The 24,900-nt window shown below is 55.8% G+C and overlaps 1 protein-coding gene across 1 annotated transcript in view; it reads right to left on the bottom strand.

The window, feature by feature from the left end:
- Positions 1-24,677, bottom strand: part of IGFN1 (immunoglobulin like and fibronectin type III domain containing 1) — a 30,835-nt gene extending 6,158 nt beyond the window's left edge. The window contains exons 1-19 of the mRNA XM_042925793.1: positions 24,640-24,677; positions 24,038-24,160; positions 22,583-22,722; positions 21,559-21,658; positions 20,121-20,165; positions 19,811-19,856; positions 19,047-19,221; positions 18,068-18,181; positions 16,357-16,525; positions 14,891-15,163; positions 14,102-14,151; positions 6,937-7,054; positions 6,300-6,424; positions 6,034-6,175; positions 5,383-5,685; positions 4,566-4,865; positions 3,917-4,090; positions 2,762-2,890; positions 406-708 (exon numbers count right to left, since the gene is read on the bottom strand). Coding sequence (XP_042781727.1) covers positions 406-708; positions 2,762-2,890; positions 3,917-4,090; positions 4,566-4,865; positions 5,383-5,685; positions 6,034-6,175; positions 6,300-6,424; positions 6,937-7,054; positions 14,102-14,151; positions 14,891-15,163; positions 16,357-16,525; positions 18,068-18,181; positions 19,047-19,221; positions 19,811-19,856; positions 20,121-20,165; positions 21,559-21,658; positions 22,583-22,722; positions 24,038-24,160; positions 24,640-24,646 — 2,836 coding nt within the window. The 5' untranslated portion in view covers positions 24,647-24,677. The remainder of the gene's footprint in view (positions 1-405; positions 709-2,761; positions 2,891-3,916; positions 4,091-4,565; positions 4,866-5,382; positions 5,686-6,033; positions 6,176-6,299; positions 6,425-6,936; positions 7,055-14,101; positions 14,152-14,890; positions 15,164-16,356; positions 16,526-18,067; positions 18,182-19,046; positions 19,222-19,810; positions 19,857-20,120; positions 20,166-21,558; positions 21,659-22,582; positions 22,723-24,037; positions 24,161-24,639) is intronic.
- Between the last annotated feature and the right edge of the window lie 223 nt (positions 24,678-24,900).

The following is a 24,900-nucleotide window of genomic DNA, read 5'->3' as shown; positions in this document are numbered from 1 at the left end:
GTGGGTGCTTAGTACCACTTGAGTAGCACTTATGCCTTCTTAGGTCATGCTTGGGAAGCAGCAAAGAATCCTGGAGAGAGCCTGGACTTTGGAGTCAGTCACCTGGTTTAAATCCTGGCCATGCCACCTACCAGTGGTATGACCCAGGGCCAAGGGCCTCTGACCTCAGGTTCCCTATCTGTAAATTGGGGGCAAAAATGCGAACCCTGGAGGATTTTTATGACTCGTAATGAGAAAACATTTCTGGACGGGCCTGCCTGGTCCAGTGCCGGGCTCATAATAGGTGCTTGATAAATGGCCCTTCATGAAACTGGGGAAGGGGATCCTGGCTGAGCAAGTGCACGGACGCTGCTCAGAGGCCCTCTCAGGAAGGGGGCACAGGAAGAGCAAGGAGGTGGCACTCACCGGTAACAGGCATGGCTTGCACTAATGCATCCAGGGCAGTGGGCTGGCCGTGGCCCCCGTTGTTAACTGCTGTCACCCTCATGAAGTAGCCCTCTTGGGGCCGAAGCCCTTTGACTGTGAAGGTGGTGACCGGCACGGTGCCCGTATGGCATGGGCTCCATTGCAGACTGTCTGAGCCACGCAGCTCCACCACATATCCCTGGGCTTCGTCCCCATCCTGAGCATCCGGCTGGGCCCAGCTCAAGGTGATGCTGGTGTTCGACGTATCTGTGACTTGGAGGTCCCTCACGGGCCCTGGGGGTCCTGGCCAGGTACCACGGGAATGTCAGGAACGGCATCACCCTCTCTTGAGGGAGGCCACTCAGTGTGGATATTCATTAGTTTTCATGCGGGAGGCTGGGTATCTCTTTCACTTAAGGATTCTGCCCCTAGACTTCCCTAGAGCAGGTACCTGGAACCACACCCTTACTCTGTCCTATACTCTGCCTCAGCTACGCACCACAGATCCCAGGTCACCTGCTCCAGAAAGCTTTCCCCACCTCAGTCCACTCATTCAGCCACCTGCCAACCCACTTCCCCTAACTGCCCTTCTGTATTTCCTGGAATGGGGTATTTTTGTTGATGGCCTCTTGGGCTCCAAGATCCCTGAAGGCTAGAATTCTATCTTTTGGTTCTGAGCTCTAAGTTAGTCAAGACCACCTTTTGGGCACTCAGTCCATGCTTACTCTTCACCTGTTAAATGGGAAGGAAAATAACAGGCCCTATGCACCCACAGGGGTTGTGATGTGTGTAAAGAAAGGGCTCTGTGAATTGCACAGCAGTCTCTCAGGCCTGGTTGCCCACTGGAATCATGTAGGGGGAGCCTTATAAACACTGATGCCTAGATCCCACCCCCAGAAACGTGCATTTCATTAGTCTGGGGTGCAGCCCAGGCAGCAGGATTTTTAAGAGCTGTCCACGTGTTTCCAAATCTGGGCTAGGGCAGTGCTTCTCAAACTTGAATTTGTTTACAAACTGCCTGGGGATTTGGTTAAGACTACAGATCCTAATTCGGCAGCCTGGGTGAGGGCTGAGATTCTGCATTCCTAGCAAGTCCCCAGGTAATGCTGCTGGTCCATGGACCATGCTTCGTAGCAAGGGTCTAGGACAGGTAGGGACTGGGGTGGCTAATGTGGGGCGCTGCTTACGCTGTTTGCTGTCTCCATTCCCTAGTAGCGATGAGAGAGGGAGAGAGATTGATAAACTAGGACCGGGTTGGTCCACTTGCAAGGGATAAAATCTTCCCCCTCTCATCCCCTCCACTCCACACTCTGCCCTTTCTAGGACTAAAACTTAGATGTCACTGGGTCCATTCAACTTGTACAACGTTCTGTTCCTGCTGGGTTCGTTTCAACAGACCTGACACCTACCGTGTGTGCCCTGTGGGGATACAAAAGTACTCTCAAGGTGTGGACCACCTGGCCAACCCAGGAGCTGCCAGAAATGTGCCGCTCCCTCCATGGCTTGTCATTAGCAGACTCATAAGGGGATAAGAGGCTCATAAGAGGTAATACACAGGAGCGTCTTCCAAGTTGTATGTCTTGGGGTGAGGTTTTGGATAGGTGTTTTGTGGAAAAGGTATTCTCTCCTCAAATTTGGGAAATCTGGCTCAAACTAGAACAGGACCCTTTCCTGTAGGACTTGGAAATATCAGAGGCTAGATGTTATAAATATCTGTGGTTGTTTTGGTGGTGGTGGTTGTTGTTATGAACATCTTTGATCACAGAACTTTTTGGCTGTCTGTGTTGTTCTCAACATCATGATGCTCTGACATCTCTCTGTGCATGGAGGTCTGAAATCACAGACAGGGAAATGCTGTTCGAGGCTGAATGTTTCTCAAGGGCAGAGACCAGGATTTATTTACCTAGTTGCGGGCACAGTGTTAGCCACCTTGAAGGGCAAATATCTGCTGTTTGGAGAGTCAATGGTGAGGTTCCCCTGTGACCTCCCACCTGCCCCACAGAGATGACGACCCTTCACTGGGGTGGGCGGACAGTTATAGGACTGGAATGAGTCCTTGAGAGCTGACCTGCTCAGAACCTGAAGAGTGAGCAAAGTGATTTTAGGAAGGGCTTCTTCTAATCCCCACTGCCTGGCCCCTGGGCCTGTCTGATCTCAACTTGGGGCCTTATGTCTCCCCCAGGCCCCTAAAATATGCCTCACCCCAGAGGCCTTCCGACCTTTGTCTTCCAGCCTTCCTGACCGTTTCCTTCAGGACTGGCCCTGACCTACGGCCCCAGTCCTGTCCCGCAGGCTTCAGAGCTGTCCTCTGCGCCTCACCACCACCACCCCCAACCTGGGTTGGTGCCCTACTTACTCATGGGGTCCCGAGCAAAGACAGCATCTGATGGGGGTCCAGGCTCTCCGGGGCCAGAGGGAGCCACAGCCGTGACCCGGAACTGATATTGACAGCCCTGCCGCATGTCCACCACGGTCCACTTCCTGCCTGTGAGAAGCCAACCCCACATTAGTCCCACCGTGACAGGACCAGGTGATGGGGACACAGATGGCGCCACCAAGCTCTGGAAAAGACCAAACCTAGGGTACTAACACCTTCCTCCTCTCCAGGCAGCCAGCTACCGGTGACTCGGTTCTCTCCAAGGTGAAAACAACACTGCTCAAGATGTCAGAGGCCCTAATCCTTGTCTGGTTCTGTCACTAACCTGCTGGTGGTCTTGGACAAGTGCCTTAATCTCTCTGGTTCTCTCTGCTTTACAGAGTTATAAGAGTTGTTATAAATATATATATTTATAAATAAGAATGACTAAATAGGGAAGTTGGAAGAATGCCCTTAGTTCCAAACCCTTTTTCCAGAGATGAGGGAACTGAGGCCCTGAGAGGCCTCTGCTCCTAAGTGGCACAGCCCTGGCTAGAAACCTGGTCTCCTGACAACCTGCCTCGAACCTGGTCTTTCTCCTGCAAACTTGGCTTGGACTTTTCTGAGTTCTTTCCGATCTCAGAAAGCAGTTTCTTGGAAACCGTAGGGAAGCTAATGGGATAGGGGGCACTTCTCCCCATCTTATGGATGAGGAAGGTAAGATCTAGAGAAAAGAGCGCATTGCCTGAGGTCCAGGCCCGAAGGAAAGGGGTTAGTGCTAGCAGCTCCATCTCTGGCTCCCATCCTGAGACTTCTGGAACCCTCTCCAGGGTTTCCTAACCTTGGCACTATTGGCATTTGTAGCCAAATAGTTCTTTGGGGGCGTGGGGATGGGGAGAGGGGTGTGGCCCTGTGTATTGTAGGATGTTTAGTGGCGTCTCTGGCCTCTACCCCCCACCTTCCCACACTTCAGTTATGACAACCCCAAATTGCCAGAGAATTGCCAAATGCCCGCAGGGGGCGAGACTACCCCAAGTGAGACCCACTGTACTAACGGGATCGGGCGCGATGGTGCCACAGGACCCTGGAGCCCGGAGGTCACGTAGGGAAGCTTTGGGCCAGGATAACTCAGAGCGCCCATTCTGGCCCACTCACCAGGCACGGGCTGCGCATTTACTGCTGTCCAGGTGTTACTCCCCTTCTTGCGCTTCTCGATCAGGTAGCCCAGGATGTGGGCACTGCCGGGGCCCCGAGGTGCCGTCCACGTCAGTGTGATGCCCTGGCTGGAGGCCGACTGGATGGCTGGGATGGAAGGGGGCCCGGGGAGAGCTGGGGGCAGAGAAGGTGCAGATCAGCCCAGCGGCTGAGGAAAGGTGCCAGCTCACAGTGAGGTCCTGGGGGCCACACTCTGCTCTTTCCTAGGGAGCGTCAGGGGGCTGAGCCAGCCTGCCCTAGGACACTGTTCTGGCTGTGGCCTGGGAGCCTAGAGGCTGCCCTGAGGCCCCTCAGCTTCAAGTTCCCTCCAGATGGAGGGCATCTGCTGGGGAATGGTGCTTGCCCCACCCACGCTCCTGAGAACACGGGCTCTGCTTGTCCACCCCTACTCCCAGAGAGCCAGGGCCGTGAGAAGACCCCATAAATCTTGCTTCCTGATCGCCCGCCAGATCCCCAAGGAAGCTGACGTAAGGAGTCTCCACAGTGCTCTAGAAGGGCCCCAAGACCCCCGGTGTCCCTCAGTGTCTGAGGCAGCCCCTCCTACTCTCTGGGCACAGCGGAGAGCCCGGGAGTGTTAGAGCCCTCTTACCCTCGGGAGCCACCAGCACCTCTGTGGACTCCAGGGCCTCCCCGGGCCCCTCAGAGGTCACAGCCCGCACTCGGAAGGTGTATTTCTTGCCCTGCTCCACGTGGGTATCGGTGAAGGTGGTGCTGTCTGCGGGGGGCTCGCCCACCTTCAGCCAAGTGCTTCTGCCAGCCTGCCGCCTCTCCACCACGTAGTGCTCCAAGGCCCGGCCCCCGTCGTCCTGGGGGGGCCGCCAGTGGAGGCAGACACCAGCCCCCTGGCAGTCCTGTGCCTCCAGGGGACCTTGTGGGGGCTGGGGTTTGTCTGGGGTCCCACCGAGAGGAGCAGGAAGAGAAGGGGGGGTCAAAGGAGCTGGAGGGGAGTGGCGCTAGACTGCCCCCCTCATCAGCGGATAAGCCTGCAGTGGGGTAGAATGTCCAGAGGGCCTTGGGCATTACCTGGAGGTGTCCCCGGTCTCCACCCCCAACACACACACACAGACCCACAGGGGTGACGTGGAACGTGCCACCGTGGCTGCCCCTGCTCCGTGCTAACTTGCTGCCACCACTCAAGGCCGGGTGCGTTAGCTCCCGGGGCCGGGCGCATTCTCCCGGAGAAGCACAACCAGAGGGAGCCCAGCCCTGTATTTATCTAAACTGCTTCTTCCTGACCAGTCTGAGAGGGGGAGAAAGGACAAGGTGGAGAAGGTCTGGATCTTAAACAGCATGCAAATGAGGATCTGAGCCCGGGGACCGCACTCTGGGCCTGCTCCTCCTGGCAGGGAGGTTCCAGAAGCCCAGGACCCTCAGGCCTTGGCTGGGGAGAAGGCTGGGGCTGGCACCTATAACTTGCAGGGTGAGCTCGGCCTGGACGGAGCCTCCCTCGCTCCTCAGCGTCACGCTGTACTGGCCACGGTCCTTCCTGCCAGCGCTAGGGAGGCACAGCCGAGTGAAGCCGTCCCCCAGGGCCACCTGGACCCCCCGGCTGCTGCCGCTGCCCACCAGCTCAGCTCCGTCCTTCTTCCAGGCAGCCTGAACTGGGAGGTGGCTCTGGAAGGGGATCTTCACTGTCACCGGCTTCCCAGCCTTGACCACCAAGGGCTCTCTCAGTTTCTCTGTCACATCTGGAGCGATGACGGGGCGATCTAGAGACACAACGGGGCAAGGGCGTCAAACGGCAGCCTGGGCACCGCGCACCTGGGGGGTGGGGACACAAGGACCCGGAGAAGGAAATGTGACTGAGAGTAAAGACCGCTCCCCAAGAGGACTAACAAGGGGATGAATGGGCTTCATCTGCTGCAGGAGGGACTAGGATTAGACCTCTCTTCCTGACAGAGGGTAGGGAGAGTGTGGGTCGGCTTTTTAAAATCACCTTCTCAGACTGAGGATGAGATTCGTCCCTGGCTGCAGACAAGCACACAGTCAGGTGTCTAAAGGGGGAGCATACCACCTGGTGCAAAGGGGCTGCTGAGCAGGGCAGGGCGGAGCCTCACCATGGACACTCAGGGTGGCCTCGCTCCGCTGGTTGCCGGCTACAAAGGTGTACCTCCCAGCCTGGGGCCCCTGCACATGGGCAATGAGGAGCCTGTGCACGAGACCATCTTGCTCAAAAGTTACTCCATCCTGGGCGCTGAGCTGGAAACAAGGGCCACAGAAGAGCCTGTCATCCCCACCCCTGCCCAGCTCCTCCAGGCACCCCCCGGGGTAAGCAGAGGCCCCTCCCACAAACTGGCTGGAAAAGCACGGGGGCAGGCAGTACCTTGACTCCATCTTTAAACCAGGCACCGGGGCCCAGGTCATGGGTGAGGGTACAGGAGAAGACAGCGGCCTCTCCCTGCTGTACTTCCAGATCAGCCAGGCTCTTGGAGAAGTAGCTCATGGGGCCTGGAGATACACAGAGGGAGTTTGGGGGGGCTAGCCACCCAAGGATTCCCCCTAAGGCCCAGCCTCCCAGACCATGGCCTACACTGTGCCCTGGGAGGCCACCACATCCTGCCAGCTGGGCTCAGCAAAGCCAAACCTTCCATTTCTTCTCAGCAGGACCTAGGCTTGTATGGGAGACCTGGGATGCAAGGTAGATGAGGGGCCCCTTGAGTCACATGGGTGGGAAGTCTGAGGTCTGAGTGGCTCACACAGAGCATTTCAACAGCTCTAGTTCTTTGGACATAGGATGTTAAGACAGAGACCCAGAGACCTCTGGGCCCCACGCAGCCTGGATCCCACCTGCACAAGGAAGAAGAGGCTGCTTCCTAGATGGGAAGAGATCCCTAAAAATGGGGGGAGGGGCGCCAGCAGGGACAAACTCCTGGGGCTGGAGACAGAATTGAGACCGACCCAGTCATTCCAGTTGCCCTTGGCTCTACCCCACTGGAGCCATTCCCCTGAGAAATACTTACCTTGGGCCTCCTTGGAGAAAGCGTCAGTGCCACGCTTGGATCTGGATCTGGTACTCGGGGTGGCATCCCTCCCCTGGCCATAGATGTCTGACCTGCCGTCCTTGCCACCTCTCCTGCTGCCAAGATGACTTGGGGGCTCTTGGCTCCAGTCTTCGTGCAGAGTCACCCCTCCGCTCCCTCTGCTGTCTCCTCCCAGTGGCTGCCCCAAGCCTCTGCCCTCCTCTGCTCCCCTTCTCTTTGCTGTCCCAGCCTCCACCCCTGACTGTCTCAGGGACCTGCTTCTGAGCTGGCCAGGCCTTCTGTCTGACCCACCACACTCTTCTGCTCCCCATCCCTCATATTCCTTTTGGGCACCTGGACCCTGGGCCTTGTCATTCTCAGCCTCCAGGGACCCTCTTTCTCCTCTATGTCCTTTGTCTGGCTGAAAGCCCATGCCCTGGATGCCCCCTGATCTGTCTACAGAGTCTTTTCTGCCAAAGGCCCCATCTAGGCTATTCCAGGCTCCCTGAGGCCCTAAATCCCCAGGTTTTTGGGTGAAGCCATTCTCCCTATAAGTGGAATTCTCTTCCTCCAGGACACCTGAGTCCCCTGGGCCAATAGACCTGCCCCTTCCAGGACCTGACCCTTTGCTATCCAGGAACCATGGGCCTTGACGCCCACCAGCTCCTTCTTGGCCCGGAGCACCCTTCCTGCTCCTGGAGCCATCATGGGTCCCACTGAAAGTGGGATCTTTCTCCTGCAGAGATCTGGAAGCTCTGGAACCTGGGGACTGATTCCCAGCACCTGTGCTACCTTGGCCAAATCCCTGGTCTTCCCTGTCTAGGGCCCCGGTGTGGCTTACACCTTGTCCATCAGCAGAACCTGATGCTGACTTATTCCTTTCCCCAGGCATCCGGTTGCTGTCCAGAACCTGGCCTGTACCCACTGAACTCCTCCATGCAGCTCCCATCCTTCTGCCTTCCACCTGTGAGTCCCCACCTCCCCGAGGTGCAAATCCCCCAAGACCAGCTGCTCTACCCCTGTCTGATGTTCCCGGGCCTGCTTTCCAGAAGTCCTGCTCATGTCCACATTCCAGAGCAGCCACATCTGCCCAGGTCTCACCCTCCATTGCGCCCTGACCATCAGGAAACCCAGAAGCCCCCATACCCCCTGCTTGATCTGCAGACCCACCCTCCCTACTGGGAGGCTCTCTGCCCCCAGGAGACCCTGGGATTCCAGCAGCATCTTGCCACTCTCTGACACCTGATTTTCCCATAGAGCCGACAGCCCCCGGCGCCTCAGGGACCCCTGAGGTTCCAGAGCCCCCGAGACCCTTCCTGGAGTCCTGCCCATCTGAAAGACTCTGTGACCCTCCTTGAATCCCCAACACCCCTGCGCCCGAAGGGTCGTCCCTGCATGCTGCACCATCTGTAGTTGCTGGCATCCCCGTCGTCCTAGAGCCCAGTCCTGGATGTGCCCCTTTCAAATGCCTCATTCCTCTGCCCCTCTCTGAGCCATCTTTGGAGTTTGTGCCACCATCAGCCCCTTCTGACGCTGTCCAGTATCTTGACCCTTGCCCTATGGCTTCTTGGTCTCTGGGTACACCCTCATCCCCCACTCCAGCCTGTGTGCCTGTTACTCTGAAACTCCCTGAACCATCTCTGTAGCCCACCTCACCTTCTGACCCCATTTTTTCAGATACCCCTGAGCCTCCCCTATAATCTGCCTCATTTCCTGACCCCAGTCCCTCAGTACCCCCCAAATCAGCCCTATAGCCTGCTTCACCCCCTGACCAGATTCTGCCAGAACTTCCCAAACCATCCTTATAACCTGCCTCATCCCCTAACCCGATTCTCCCAGAACCCCCCAGACCATCCCTATAATCTGCCTCACCCCCTGATTTGATTCTCCCAGAAACCCCCAAACCATCCTTACCACCAGGCTCATCTCCTGACCCCATTCTCCCAGAACCCCCCAAGCCATCCTCATAGCCTGCCTTACCCCCTGACTCCATTCTCCCAGAACTCCCCAAGCCGTCCCCATAACCTGCTTCACCCTTTGACCGAATTCTTTCAGAATTTCCCAAGCCATCCCCATAGCCTGCCTTACCCCCTGAACCCATTCTCCCAGAACCCTCCAAGCCATCACCATAGCCGGCCTTACCCCCTGACCCCATTCTCCCAGAACCCTCCAAGCCATCCCCTAAGCCTGCCTTACCCCCTGACCCCATTCTCCCAGAACCCTCCAAGCCATCCCCATAGCCTGCCTTACCCCCTGACCCCATTTTCCCAGAACCCTCCAAGCCATCCCCATAGCCTGCCTTACCCCCTGACCCCATTCTCCCAGAACCCTCCAAGCCATGCCCTAAGCCTGCCTTACCCCCTGACCCCATTCTCCCAGAACCCTCCAAGCCATCACCATAGCCGGCCTTACCCCCTGACTCCATTCTCCCAGAACCCTCCAAGCCATCCCCTAAGCCTGCCTTACCCCCTGACCCCATTCTCCCAGAACCCTCCAAGCCATCCCCTAAGCCTGCCTTACCCCCTGACCCCATTCTCCCAGAACCCTCCAAGCCATCCCCATAGCCTGCCTTACCCCCTGACCCCATTCTCCCAGAACCCTCCAAGCCATCCCCTAAGCCTGCATTACCCCCTGACCCCATTCTCCCAGAACCCTCCAAGCCATCACCATAGCCTGCCTTACCCCCTGACTCCATTCTCCCAGAACCCTCCAAGCCATCCCCTAAGCCTGCCTTACCCCCTGACCCCATTCTCCCAGAACCCTCCAAGCCATCCCCATAGCCTGCCTTACCCCCTGACCCCATTCTCCCAGAACCCTCCAAGCCATCCCCTAAGCCTGCATTACCCCCTGACCCCATTCTCCCAGAACCCTCCAAGCCATCACCATAGCCTGCCTTACCCCCTGACTCCATTCTCCCAGAACCCTCCAAGCCATCCCCTAAGCCTGCCTTACCCCCTGACCCCATTCTCCCAGAACCCTCCAAGCCATCCCCATAGCCTGCCTTACCCCCTGACCCCATTCTCCCAGAACCCTCCAAGCCATCACCATAGCCTGCCTTACCCCCTGACCCCATTCTCCCAGAACCCTCCAAGCCATCCCCTAAGCCTGCCTTACCCCCTGACCCCATTCTCCCAGAACCCTCCAAGCCATCCCCATAGCCTGCCTTACCCCCTGACCCCATTCTCCCAGAACCCTCCAAGCCATCCCCATAGCCTGCCTTACCCCCTGACCCCATTCTCCCAGAATCCTCCAAGCCATCCCCATAGCCTGCCTTACCCCCTGACCCCATTCTCCCAGAACCCCCCAAGCCATCCCCATAGCCTGCCTTACCCCCTGACCCCATTCTTCCAGAACCCTCCAAGCCATCCCCATAGCCTGCCTTACCCCTTGACCCCATTCCCCCAGAATCCTCCAAGCCATCATCATAACCTGACCCAATTCTCCCAGAACCCTCCAAGCCACCCTTATAACCTGCCCCACCCCCCATCCTCATTCTCCCAGAACCCCCCAAGTCATCCCCATAACCTGCCTCACCCTCTGACCCCATTCTTCCAGAACCCCCCAGACCATCCCTATAACCTATTTCACCCTCTGACCCAATTCTCCCAGAACCCCCCAAACCATCCTTATAACCTTCCCCACCCCCCATTCCCATTCTCCCAGAACCCTCCAAGCCATCCCCTAAGCCTGCCTTACCCCCTGACCCCATTCTCCCAGAACCCCCCAAGCCATCCCCATAGCCTGCCTTACCCCTTGACCCCATTCCCCCAGAATCCTCCAAGCCATCATCATAACCTGACCCGATTCTCCCAGAACCCTCCAAGCCACCCTTATAACCTGCCCCACCCCCCATCCTCATTCTCCCAGAACCCCCCAAGTCATCCCCATAACCTGCCTCACCCTCTGACCCCATTCTTCCAGAACCCCCCAGACCATCCCTATAACCTATTTCACCCTCTGACCCAATTCTCCCAGAACCCCCCAAACCATCCTTATAACCTTCCCCACCCCCCATTCCCATTCTCCCAGAACCCTCCAAGCCATCCCCATAACCTGTATCACCCTGTGACCCCATTCTCCCAGAACTCCCCAAACCATCCTTATAACCTGCCTCACCCCCCATCCTCATTCTCCCAGGATCCCTGAAGCCTTCCCCATAACCTGCCTTACCCCCTGACCCCATTTTCCCAGAACCCCCCAGACCATCCCTATAACCTATCTCACCCCCTGACCCCATTCTCCCAGAACCCCCTAAGCCATCCCCATAACCTGCCTCACCCCCTGACCCCAATTTCCCAGAACCCCCCAGACCATCTCTATAACCTATCTCACCCCCTGACCCCATTCTCCCAGAACCCCCTAAGCCATCCCCATAACCTGCCTCACCCCCTGACCCCATTCTCCCAGAACCCCCTAAGCCATCCCCATAACCTGCCTCACCCCCTGACCCCATTTTCCCAGAACCCCCCAGACCATCCCTATAACCTATCTCACCCCCTGACCCAATTCTCCCAGAACCCTCCAAACCATCCTTATGATCTGCCTTACCCACTGAACCCATTCCCTCAGGAGCTCCCAGATCTTTCCTATAGCCCACCTCGTCTATAAGCCCTATTCCCCCAGAGGGCCCAATACTATCCTTATAACCTGCCTCACCCCCTGGCCCGATCCCCCCAGGCCCAAGACCCCCTGACCTTTCTCCATAAGCTGTTCTCCTTCCAATTTGCTGAGGCTCTCGAATTCCTGATCCACCCCCATAACCCGGCACATCACCAGAGCCATAATCCCCCTGGCTCTTGGAACTGGCCCCAGCATGAGGAGCTAGTGCCTCAGGGAACCTGGTATCATCCCAATGACCAGCTCCAGCTCCAGAGGCCCTAGCACCAAGGTCCCTGGTCCTATCCCCATCATTCACTTTGCCTCCTGCCTTCAGATACCCTGGCTCCATGGCTCCTGCTCCCCCAGAGCCATCTTCATGGCCTCCTTCTCCAAAGGCCCCCAGAGACCCCGAGGCTCTGAAGTCCCCATAGTCTCCAGTCTGACCCCAGGGTCTTATTCTTCCAGAGACCCCTGGTTCTGCTTCCGCATGTCCCTCCCCAACAGTCTCCACTGTTGTAGAGGCCCCGTGGCCACCTCTACCTACAGACCCCACTGTCCCAGGACTCCCTAGGCCACCATGAGAATGATGCCTTCCCCCAGGGCCAGTATCCCCTTGGCCTCTGGATGCATCCCTGGCCTCTGGATGTATCCTGGCTTCATCCATGGGCCCTCTTTCAGGGCTACCTGAGCCACTCTTGAGACTAGCAAGTTTCCCAGACCCCCTTATTGCAGGACCAGAACCATCTTTGTTTCCAGACCACATTTCCCCAGGTACCCCTGAGCCATGCATATAACCACCCCCTTCCTCAGACTCTGTTCCCCCGGGTGTCCCAGAGGCAACTCTACAACCAGTGCCATGACCAGATCCCATTTCTCCTGACGTCGCTGAGCCATCACTATAACCAGCCGCATTTTCAAGACCTAGTTCCCTGGCATACCCTAAGCCACCACCATACCTAGATCCTATTCTCCTTGCACCTCCTAAGCCATCCTCATAGCCTGTCTCACCTCTGGGTCTTTGTCCTCTGGAGGCCCCTGACCCATTCCAGAAGTCTGGTTCAGAACCTGTTGTCCCTGGACCTCTTAACCCATCAGGGTCTCCTAGTGTCCTCCCAGACCCCTGAGCACCCAGGCTTGGAGACCCAATTAGCCTGTGGCTTCTGGTATCCACCCCCTGACCAGATCTCATCAGTCCAGCCCCTTGGGCACCACCCACACCACCATCCCCTACACTAGACCCCAACATTCCAGGCCCATGGTGAGCCCCAGTTTTGCTGAGGCTGGACCCTGTGTCATCCCAAGGACCTGTGCTCTCAGACTCTATTCTGCCACTACCCTCTGCTCCCCACTGCCCTGCTGTCCAGCTTTGTGAATACTGGAGGCTTCCGGAGTCATGCCCTGCCTCACCCAAGCCCCCTGCTGTCTCCTGGCCCTCCCTTCCCCGGAGTCCCTGTAGGCCCTTTTCCCAGCCCCCAGGACCTCCTGGGCCCCCAGGGCTAGTTTTGTAGCCCTTTCCCCCACCCACAGACTTCCCTGGGCCACGATCATCTGCCTGTAGTGAACCCTCAGTTTTGTCCTCAGGCCCCTCTCGTCCCAGGAGGAATTTTCTGCTACCAGATATTGATGATTCCTGGAAGTTCTTTCCTAGAGATTCCTCTGGCCCCCAGAAACCCCTTGCTTCCCCATTATGAGCATCTCTACCTCCCTGAGAGCCCCAGGACTCAGGGCCTATGCCTGCCTTGGAGCTAGAAGCTCTCTCTCCAGAGTACTCCTGGGCCCCAGGACCACCTGCCCTATGACTGTCTCTGGCTTCCCCCAGGTCAGTCCCACTACCCCACACTGCCCTTGTTGCTCCTTTCTGCCTTTCCCTGCTCCGATCACCCCCTCCCTCCACCTCACCCAGGCTTCCCTCCTGCAAAATCTCCATCATTTCCTCTTCTGACCAAGAGCCCACAGGACCAGACTGGGATCCCCTCAGAGCTGTCTTTCCTCTCCCAGGTCCCAGATGAGCACTGCAGAGTTGTTCCTGGCTATGCCTGTCCAGGGGACTCTGATGATCTTCTCTGTATTCCTTTCCTTCCCCACCGCTTCCCAGGCCTCCAACCTGAGAGTGCCTGGACTCAGCCTCCCAGCCTCCTGCTGTCCTACCACATCTGTGCCCATCACTGTCCCTGCCGTGATCTTGCTGTTGACCTTCCATGAGGCCCAAACCTGATTCCAGGCCTTCTCCCTGTGGATAGGGGCTCCCTGGAAGGCTTCTGTCCCAGCCTCCCTCCCTGTGCAGCTGATTTTCCCCAGGGGGAGTGACTGTGCATCCCTCTGCTTCCAGAAAGCCCTTTCTTGCCCGTCCAGGGCCCCAGGCTGAGCCAGCTGCCCCATCACCCTCCATCAAGGAATAGCCATGCCCACCAAGGCCACCTGTCTCCGAGCCAGCTGTGAGCTGTAGCTCAGAAGCAGGCCTGGCCCCATTAAGGGAGCCCTCCAGGGGGCCCTGTTCTCTGGGTTTCCCTCCCTTGCCACCAACGCTCCTGGAATCTTCTGCTTCTGAAGTCTGGGCTCCTTTTGCTTTCAGCTGGTGGTCATCACTTGTGGTCATAAGGCCTTTATCCTTCCCAGCTTTGGTGAGAGGTCAATGGCCCCACAGAGAGACAAAAGAAAAGACCCGTTACATCAGGCCAAGGCACCTGTCTGACCCCAACTGCTTTGACTGACCTTCAGGTTCCCTAGTAGAGAAAAACCTGACCATCTCAGAAGCCAGGGTGTGCCAGCTCACTGATAGATGAATCCTATCACCACCTCCCCCAGCCCTCAAGCCACAGACCATCCTGCTGTTGCCATGTGCTTCATGAGGATTTTTGGAGAAAACACATAACCCCAAACTCATCTCCTTATCAAACTGCCACGAGCAGTTGCATGGTTTTTAAAAGATCTATTTGCCCTACCATCTGCCTTACAAATGCCCAGTTTAGTTTCCTGAGATCACCTCGAGCCCACATCCCTAGGGGGATTTAAGGGTGTTCTTTGGCCTAACCCGGGGACTTCTCACCCATACTGAACTTGGGCCAAGCGCTGGCCAGGACCCTCAGGCCATCTTGGATCTGCACCCCCAGAGTAATTCCAGAGGCCTCGTGGAGGAGATATAGCTGAGGTCGACCCGGCTGGCAGTGAAGGGCCTACATCACAACAGCTCAGGAATAGATCTCGGGAGCCTTCCTCATTCTCTGACAGGGAAGGAATCCTCAAAAGCAAATGACTGACCAAAGGGAGCCCCTACTCCTGACCTTCTCCATGCCCTCCTTGGCCCTGAGGCTTGCCTTGGTAGAGGCAGGGAAAGACAGAGGTGTGAACCACTCACCTTCAACCACCAGCCAGGCGCTAGAGCTGTGGAACCCAGTGCCTAGCGAGTAGAGGCCCATGTCTGAGAAATGGGCCCCCCTTACCACCAGACGGTGGGTCAGCCCATCAGGAGACACAGACACTTCATATTTGTTGCTGAGTTGGAGTGGCCGGTGCCGGAAATTCCAGGTGGCATTGGGGCAGGGATTGGAGAGAACACACTCGAAGACGGCATCACCCTGCTCTTCACAGTGGGCCTCGGCCAGTGGGACCACCACTTTGGCGGGGATGGCTGTCCGGGAGGTAGGAATGGGGGTGTCAGCTTGGCAACATGACGCAGTGTGACCTGACACGGTGGGGCTGCTTGGTCAGAAGCCCAGGTTCAGACCAGCTCAGCCACAAACCCCTTGTGTCATCTTGGGCAGGTCACCTCCTTACCCCAGGTGACAGTCCCCCCCCCCCCCTATAAAATGAGGGATTATAATTAGGTTATGAATAGTAAGACTGTTTTCAGCTTTGGAATTCTATAATCCTAAATCCAGAAATTGTATCTCGGGGTAAGATGGGTACGTGAAGAAAACCTATATGCTGACTGCCGGTGCTTTATATATGTTATCTTATGAATTCTTGTGACCACTTCCAAGGTAGGTATTATTATTTCCTTTTTATAGGAAAGGAAACAGAGGCTTCAGAAGTTCAACGATTTGCCCCAGTTTTACCCAACCAAGAGGCAACCCGGTCAGAATTCACACCCAGGTCTGGCTGATTCCAAAGCCCCTGCCCCTCTCCCCTATACCAGGCGTATGCCCAGGCATACCAGAGATCTCATGCCCTCTTTTTTCTCAACCTTGATTTAGAACCATGTTCTTTACACTCTATCTGCCCAAAGCTTTCTTCTCCAGTCTCTCCTCCTCCCAGGAAGCCTCTGGAGCTGTCAAGTGCTTCGGTGGAGGGGGGCGGGGGTGGTGATGGTGGAGATTGCATACACAGCTACTTGTGGGATGGGGCAGAGTTTGATGAGGGAGGAAGGGACAGTTCCCAGGTGAGGTGTAGGCACTAGAGGCAGGGAAGGAAGAGGTCTGTACGGGGCACAAGTGTGCCTAACTTGGGTAGAGCTTCTTGCTGGGGGGGTCTGGGAAGTGAGAGTCTGCATCAGAAAGGAGTGATGAGGAGGAGTGGTGTTAATTTGGACCTAATCTGGAAATAATTGGTTGCTGCAGAAGGTCTGTGAGCAGGGGTATGGCATGGATGTTGTATGTCTGTGGCTGGAACTCAGCACCAAGAGAACATAGACCTTGGACCAAGACTTTTGGAAAGCAGAGATCACTTCAATTTAACATCTGGGTGTATCTTCCTCTTCTGAACAGTCTTTGCAAGGCAGGGGTAGGGGGCACATCACATTTCTCTTCCCCCCAACCATGGCATGAGCCCCCCTCCTTACTAAGGGTCTCCCCCATTCGAACTTCTGAGGGGAAGAGCACCCACCGCCAGCATCCAGTTCCGTGGAGAAGACTTCCACATCCTCCACCTTGACCTGGTAAATACCAGCATCCTCAGGATGCAGGTCCCGGATCTGGAAGTGGTAGCGTTTCCCCAGCTGCCGCAGACAGTGCTTGAAATGGTTGTCGAAGCCGTAGGGGATCATCTCACCATCCTGAGGCAGAGAAAGGAAGAGGAGGGTTCAGGGCCTCAGCGGGTCCCCAGGACCTCCTGCCCCAACCCCACTCTGAAAGCTTTCTCCCACTGGCCCAGGCACCAGACAGCATATTGTTGGAACCACACGGGGGATGGGAGGGGGACAGGGGCAGGGGGTGGAGAGCAGGGCTCAGAGGCCTTGAGAACAGGGAATGCAAGGTGAAGGGGAATAAATGTCCTAGGAGTGTCCTTGACTCTCACCATGGAGTAAATAATCTGTAAGTGTTACCCAAGAGGCACCTGAGAGTGGGAGATCTCAGCTGAGATTGAGTAGAGCAACTACCAAGCAGCCTGAGGGGGTTAGCAGGGGGCAGGGAGGCACCACCAGGAGCCGGGGGGGGGGGGTGGGGGGGTGGGGGGTGGGGGGGGTGGGGGGGGGGTGGATGCAGCACATTCATTCCCAGAGGGGCGCGAGAGAGTTCTATCAGATACCCTCAGGGCTCTACAAAACCTAGTACTCTATACCCACGCCCACTTTAGCTAAAGCCTGGATAGATTTGCTATGTGCCAGATACTAATAATAGCTCATCTTCGGTTGTCTACTGTGTGCCAGGCACTGTTTTAGGTACTTGGGGCGCATCAGTGAATACAACAAAGATTCCTGCCCCAGGGAGCTAAAATTCTACGAGGGACACAGACAAACAACCAATATCATAAGCAGGCAATATAACGTATATTAGAAAGAGATAGAACTAGGGAAAAAAAGAAAAGAGAGAGGAGGGTACAGATTCAGGAAGGCAGGATGGGGTTGGGGGGGGCACAGCAGTGTCACACAAGGTGGCCAGGGGAAGCCCAGCTGTGGGGAAGACCATGGACGTGACAGGCAGCAGGACCAGTTGGAGCAGGGACACCGAGGCGAGCCCAGGGGAGGGGGGAGGGGGCAGGAGGAGAACTGAGCTAAGAGAAGGGGTAAATCATATATAATCTCATTCATCTTTTAATCGTGCCATGAGATAGGTCCTACATGACCCTCACTTTACATGTGAGGACCCCGAGGCACAGGGACGGTAAGCATCTTGCCCGGGGTCCCACAGCCAGTAAGTGGTGGAGCCAGGATGAGTCTGACCATAGAACTAGAATTGCTGTGCTCTGTTTCCTCCCCCAACACACACCTCTGCCCCAGTTCCCACTTTGTTGACAGGCGGTTACTATTGGAGCCCATGCAAGGATGTGTCAGATCTCTGGAGAGAGAGCTAGATGGATGGGGGTGCAGAATTGGATGGGGGACTTCTCAGAATCCTGTTTTAACCCCCGCCTCCGCCTGTCCCCGTGCCCTGGCTGGAGAACCTGGCTGCGTAACGAGAGGTAAGAGCACTCTGCGAACTGTCCACAGCGAAGTTTGACCTCACCCGAACCAGGAATTCCATACGATGCAGGACTCACCATCTGTGGACCTGAATTGCTCCCAGAGGAGAACCCGTGGGCCCCTATTTCCTCCCCGCCCAGGACCTGCAGCATCCCTGCCAGATCCCTCCCCCTTCAATGGCTCCTTCGGCCTCACCTTATACAGGTAAATCTTGCTCCCAGAATACTTGAGGTCCAGCTCCAGGTCAAACGTTGCGACCCCCTCCTTGCTGACCTTGATGTGTCTCAGGTTGGAGATGGTGTTGACATACTAGGGAAGACAAACCCGCCGGGGGAGCTGTCTGAGCTCTCTAATCAGGGCACTCCAAACCCGCAGACCCCAGCCCCCCAGGGCCCCACTGGAGCATGCATTTGCCCATTTTACAGGTGGGAAGAAATTTTCCAAGGGCATCAGGTCAGCAAGGAAAGCGAGAAAGGACCCCGGGTGTCCAAGTGTTCTGAGAACCTGGGGGGGCTTTTCTGTTCATCTGTTATTCCGTCCAATAAAAATTTAGTTGAGCTCCCACTGTGTGCAAAGCCCTGTGATAAGGTCAGTGAGAAAGCTTGGAGGACAGAAACTGAGTCCCAGGATGTTTGATGAACCACCTTCAAAAATGATAAAATACTATTTTCAGGATGATGGAAACTAGTTGTTTTGCATTTCCAGAAGACAAAATCAGACCGATGCTATAGTTAGGTTAAATCCAGGGCAGAAGTTCCTGCAGTTTATAGGACACTGTGGAATTCCCTCCACTGGAAGCTTTTAGAAATAAGACAGGTATCCAAGGTCTGGGGAGGCTGACAGCTGACCGGAAGCCCTTGCAGCACCCGGCTGGGTGCCTTAAGGACCTTCCCTCGTTCATCCTCTCACTAAGCCTAAGAGGCAGGTATGTCTAGAACACCCATTTTACAAATAAGGAAACCAAGACACGGAGGCCCTAACTTTCCCAAAGCCCCAGATTTTAGTAAGTATCAGAGCCAGATTTTAAAGCCAAGTCGTGGACTTTGAGGCCTGGGTCCTTGGCCCGACACCGGGGTTGGGCGGGGACGGTGCGGACGAGGGCGGGTCCTCCACCAAGCCCAGCTCCAGGAGGGGGCGCCCGCGAGGCACCGGGCTGCGGCCCAGGAGAGGGTACCTGGGCCATCTTGTCCTCGTGTTCCTTGCGCATCTCCCGCAGCTTGCGCAGCATGCCGCGGTAGTCCACGATGCCGTACTTCAGGCAGATCCGCTCGTAGTCCTTGCGGTCGGCCGTCATCAGCAGCTGCCACACCTGCTCCAGGTCCGGCTTTTTCTTGGTGGGAGGCGGGGCCCTGGGGAGCAGGGTGGGCGGGTCAGAGGCCAGAGGAGCCCTGGGGGAGCCCCAGGAGCTGGTCTCCCGGGCCTGCCCCCCCACCCCTGCCCCCGCGAGGGGCCCGTGGGGAGCTGCCCTCTCTGCCCTGGAAGAAAGGGACAGGGAAGCTGGGCTCTGGGACTGACCACTGTCAGGACACGATGGACCCAGAGATGGGTGCGTCCGCCTTCTCCCCACAGTGCAAACTTGCTCGCAGGAGAAACACCACTCCTAACAACTTTTTTTTTTGTGTATTTCTGAGAAAGATGCGCAGGGCGGGGGAAAGGGGGAGAGTGCAGATTATTCTGTTACTTTAACACTTCTTTAAAAATATCATTGTTCTAGCGGAGCATCCCATTTTACAAAGGAGTAAATCAGGACCCAGACAGGAGAGATGATTAAGGACATAGAGCTTAAAGGCGGCGGAGCTCCCAGGTCAGTCCTCCACCTCCTCTCATTGGCCACCTGCAGTCTAGCTTCTTAGCCGGTGGAGTGGAGAGCTGAGCCTGGCTTGCCCATGGAAGTAGCAGGGAGCCTTCACCCCTGCCCCTGGACGGGCCCAGACCCACCTCTTTTTCAGGAGATTTCGGTAGTCCATCAACTCCTTCCTGAGGTCTAGAAAAGGAGCAGGAATGAGGCCCCAAGCCCAGGATGGGATGCCCAGGGGCTAACACGGGGCTATTCCGTAGCGATGGGGGTAGGGTGGGGTGGGCAGTCTGAGGACCTGTGGTCCATGGGTGACAGCCAAGCTTTTGAACAGGCTCTCCTGGGGACTGGTTATGCTCCATAAGGTAAGGGTTTGGCCAGGTAGGGAGCACCAGACAAGGAGTAGCCCATTCCCCCAATCCCAAGGAGATTTCTGGCCACCCTTCCACCTACCCTCCTGGGGTTCCTTGTGCCTCTTCCGATTCTTCCGAAAGCCAACTGGACCATCAGGAGGAGAGGAGGGAGTTAATGTGGACAGATGGGGAGAGAAACAAGACACATTGGTGGTCTTCCTGAGAGCCAGCTGAGTGCCAGGGCCCTGCCCTCTCCACTGACCTCCAAGTCACAACAAGGGCTCAGCAAGAGGGCTCAATAGGGCGGATGGTCTGTCTGTCATAAGCTTTGGCGCCCCAGAGCCTTAGCATGATGGAGGTGGAACTCACCTGATTATCATCGCATGCAGGGGAGGCCCACTGACATGGCTGCAGGGACAGGGAGGTGGCAGAAGTGAGTGAGGTGACCGTGGGTGACGGCACACTGAACTGTCTCTGGAGGGGCTCTTCCGGCACCTGGGAGCTGCCGTTTCGGGGTATAGGCCAGTGTTGCCAAAGAAGTCAGACACTGCCGTTTGGCTGACCCTGCAGCCATTCCCAATCCTCGTCCTCATCACCTATCCACTCCCACTAGTAGGAAGGAAGGAGGCCGGAAAAGCTAAATACTGGCTTCCCTTGCAACTAGGAGTGGCCGTGTGAGTGACACGGTTCTGGCCAATGAGATATAAACAGAAGTCTCCAAGGACTTTCTGAGAATGCTTTGGCTTTCTTGATAAGAGGGCCAGATGTACCCGGTGCCTCTGTCTGTGGATTCAGTGTGGGTCTGCAGCAGTTGTCTTATGACTCTGAGGAGATAAACCAGCCTCTTCGGGTAGCAGAGCAGTGAGACAGGAAGAGTCCGGCTGTCCCGTGACAGCCCTGAGCTGTGGTTTGATCCCTGGACTCTGACCTCAGGACTTCTTATCATGTGACATGCTCAAGTGTCTATTTCTTGGGCTATTCGTAGTAGGGTTTTCTGTTACTTGTATACAGTATAGCCAATTGAAAGACTATATCTGCTTTCTCAAGAGACATGTACCTTCCCGTTATTACCCGTGGACAAGTAACTTAAAATTTGGAAACATTGTGCAAGCCAAAGCAAGCAAACCGACCCCACATATCTGACTGTCACCTCTGACATAAGCCTGTACAAAGGATCCTTTGTACAGTGGAGAACTGAGGCCCAGAGAAGAAAATGAAGCCCATTGAAGGAGTGAGCAGAAGGTTCAGGACCAGACACCAACCTCCAGCTCCTGCCCACATTCCAAGGGTTTAAGAGAATATCATCCAGAGCCTCTGCCATGGGGCATCTGCTGAGTGTGCGCCTTTTAAACCAGATGCAGAGTTAGCGCAGAAGTGGGTAAAGCCAAGGGCTCTGGCACCAGATGGGGCAGCAGCCTTGGTGTCCCTCTCTCCTTTTACCCCACCAGCTGCACAGCCTCTGAGGTCTCTGAGGGGAAAAGCAGGGCCAACATCCAAGCACTGACGAGACAGGAAGAGGGGGAGGGGGACGGGCCCACCTTCGATGACCATGAGCCTAGTGGAGCACGTGGCTTCTCCGTACATGTTCACTGCTGTGCACCGGTACACGTCTGTGTCCTCACCCGTCAGCTTGTTGATCTGCAGAGAGGCCAAGGCCAGGGGAACGGGGCTAGCACCTCCCTTTCCTCCACTTACTGGACATGGCTATAGGTGTATAAAGGTGAACCAGACACAGCCCTTTCCTTGCGGAGCCCCCAGCCTTCATCAAGAAAGTCAGACCCCAAAACAAAGAGCTGGATCATGACAGAGAGCAGATGTACCAGCTCTCTGCCATCAGAGGCAACGTGGCATAGCAGAAAAAGCTCGCGTGTTTTTTTTTTTGGATCGGATGGATCTGGGACTGAATATCATCTCTGTCATATGTTATGGGCTACGGCACCTTGGGTATATTACTTCACCTCTTTGAACCTTTGTTTCTTAGAAGGTGAGGATACCATCTCAAAAAGTAGTGAATGGTCAGGATTGAGTTATATAATCTATGTCAAATGTGTAGCCCAAGGCCCAGCGCATAGTAGGTGTTCCATGACTGGTAGCTGTAATTATTACCCATATTGGCCGGCATTGACAGAGCGCTCCCTGGAGGCCAGGACTGAATAGACACTTTACATCAACCTTTTGTATTCATAACAACACCGTAAAGTAAGTACCGTTATCACCCCCATGTTACAGGAGAGGAAACAGAGGTACAGAAACAGAGAAGTAAGTAACTTTCCAAGGCCAAGGTGGTGGGCCTGGGATCGGAAGCCAGGCTGTCACACTCCAGAGCTGGAATTCTTAAGCTCCAGCCTCCGCCACCTGCCAGGGTATCAGCAGAGGTACCCGCAAGGCAGCCAGATCCACATCTGGCTCAGGCGACCTGGAGCCACAGGATGGAGCTGATTGGACTCATCCCCAACTGGGACCATCTCCTACTCCTCTGGGGATTGGAGGCCACCAGGGAGACCTTCGAGGGGACAGGAAGAAATGAGTAGACCTGGGTCAGGGGGAGAACTCAGATCTTACCTGTAGCACGTGCTCCTTGCTGCCAGGGGCAGAGGAGATCTCGTACTTGCTGGAGTTACTGAGGTTACCTTTGGTGCACTGCCAATGCACTTTGGGTCTGGGCTCCCCACAGACCACGGCCCGAAAGATGGCATTTTTCCCTGGGGCAGGAAAAGTGGTCAAAAGATTGGCAGGTTAGGGGAGGGGTGACAGTGTACTTTATTGAGATTTTCATTTATGTTACTTTCACTGCTTTAGGCATTTCAACTGCCCAATCCAAAAAGGGTGTCAGGCCTTGGTGCCCTTGACTCCAAGGCTCTTATGATGCCAGGCGGAGAGCAGGAATTTCCAGACAATGCCTGCTTGGCTTCTGTATCACAGAGTGTGGCTAGACTGTCCATGTGGAAGGGGAAGCAAGCAGGCTTGGGGTGGAAGGGGGTATTTCTTTGCAAGTGGGTGAGGAAAGGAGTCTGAAGGATTCTCCCAAGACTGGGAAGGGGATGAGTCTTTTGTAGGTTCCATGTCCACTCTCGAGGTGGGATGGTCCCGAGACACAGGGTTCCAGCCTCAGAAAAGCGCCCGAGCTCCATGTTTGGCCTGGAAGGCTGGGCACTGCGTACCCTCAAGGAATGCCTTGGGCTCCTGCCAGGAACATCTCAGTAGAGATCAGTGAGGAGTGAAGATCCAAGGGCCCTCCCCAGTGATGAAAGACAATTTCTCATGACTTTGTTGAGTGGTGACTTAAAGTCAGATTTAGAAAAATAAAGTGCCATTCTTTTTCTTATACCGGAATGTTGTAAACTCAAGGTATTGCAGGAAGCTGTGTTGGGAGAAGAACACCAATTCTCATCCCTTCCCCCTAAAGCCTTTGCTGCCATCACTTTCCTGGGCACTTTTCTCACACGGCTCAAATTAACTTATTTTATTTTATTTTATTTTATTTTATTTTATTTTATTTTATTAAGAGAGAGAGTGCAAGCGGGAGACAGGCAGGAGAGAGGGAGAGAGAGAATCCCAAGCAGGCTCTGTGCTTGGCTCAGAGCCCAACGCAGGGCTTGATTTCACCACCATATCACAACCTGAGCTGAAGTCAAGAGCCGGGCGCTAACCAACTGAACCACCCAGGAGCCCCTTAACTCCTTTTTATAGTGTCTACAGTGGCTGCTCAGAGGCAGGGAGAGGGGAGGGCGCTAAGAAACACCACCACCGTTCCCGCTCCACGGTTAGCATCCCCCAATCTTATTCCCAAATATTTCTTGTTTCAGCATACCGTAGTATGTCTTCACTCCCTTTCTTCGTTCGGCTCCCCAGGTCCCTTGCCCTTCGGGGGACCCAGGCAGGCAGGCACCGCACAAGTATAAGGAAACACGGCATGGCCTGGTGCTGGACTTGGGGGCTGGGAAGCAGGCTGGGAAGGACAGCGCCCAAGCCCCCTCCACTGCACACACCCTCAGCAGCTCCCCTCCCAGGTCTCACCTTCCTGCAGCGCCATGGGGACGGGCTTCTGCTGGAAGTCTGGGGTGCTGAAGCCTTCGGGGATCTCCTCCACCAGCTGCCGGATGCTCACCCCATGAAGGCGGGATTTCTTGAGGGGCTTCCCTGGGAAAGGTGGGGGAAAGGGAGATGAGCCCTTCCTACTCTTCCTCGTGGGTGGCCCTTCGACACAATGGAGCACCGACCCAGGCACCCAAGGACCATAAACCCCTCCTCACTATCCTACCATGGGGCAGGACTATCTCCCAGAGCTCCTGCCTGTGAGCAGGGCGTTTGAATTTTCTAGTGGAATCTGACAGTCCTCCAGCAGTGTGAATGGAGCCCCTGGGAAGCGGGCAGGGAGCACCCAGGGAAGACCCTGGGAGCGTCATGGGGGTAAAGCTGGAGAAGGGAGAATGCGAAGGGGTTCCCCATGGGGGGCTTTATTCAGGAAAACAAGTTAAAACCCAAAGCCGAGACTAAAAAGAGCCAAGAGACAGGTGAAGTCCCAGAGACCTCTGAGCCCTATCCTTCCCTCCTCTCCACCCAGTGAGAAGCCCAGATGAGGGGCAGGGCAGGGGAGGGGAGGTCAGCTTTTCTCTCACCTGCCATAGTTTGGGTGCCTCTTTGGTTACCGAGGGTGGCAGCTGATCTCCTGAGAACAGAAGACAGAATTGTTTATGAGAGGTGCAGGCTGGTCTTACCCCATCTCTCCCACACCATCGGGGCATCAGTCGCTGTCTGGCATGGGAGCTGGGTAGAGTTGTTGTCCCTGAGAGCTTCTCTAACCCCACCTAATGACACCGATTTGTGTCCTGCAATTCCCTGCCCAGAGACAGGGAGAGGGCAGGTTGGTGCTTGGTTGT

The sequence above is a fragment of the Panthera leo genome, chromosome F3, assembly GCF_018350215.1.
Source record: "Panthera leo isolate Ple1 chromosome F3, P.leo_Ple1_pat1.1, whole genome shotgun sequence".
In the NCBI taxonomy this organism is placed as follows: Eukaryota; Metazoa; Chordata; class Mammalia; order Carnivora; family Felidae; genus Panthera; species Panthera leo.
This window is presented reverse-complemented; position numbering and strand designations above follow the sequence as displayed.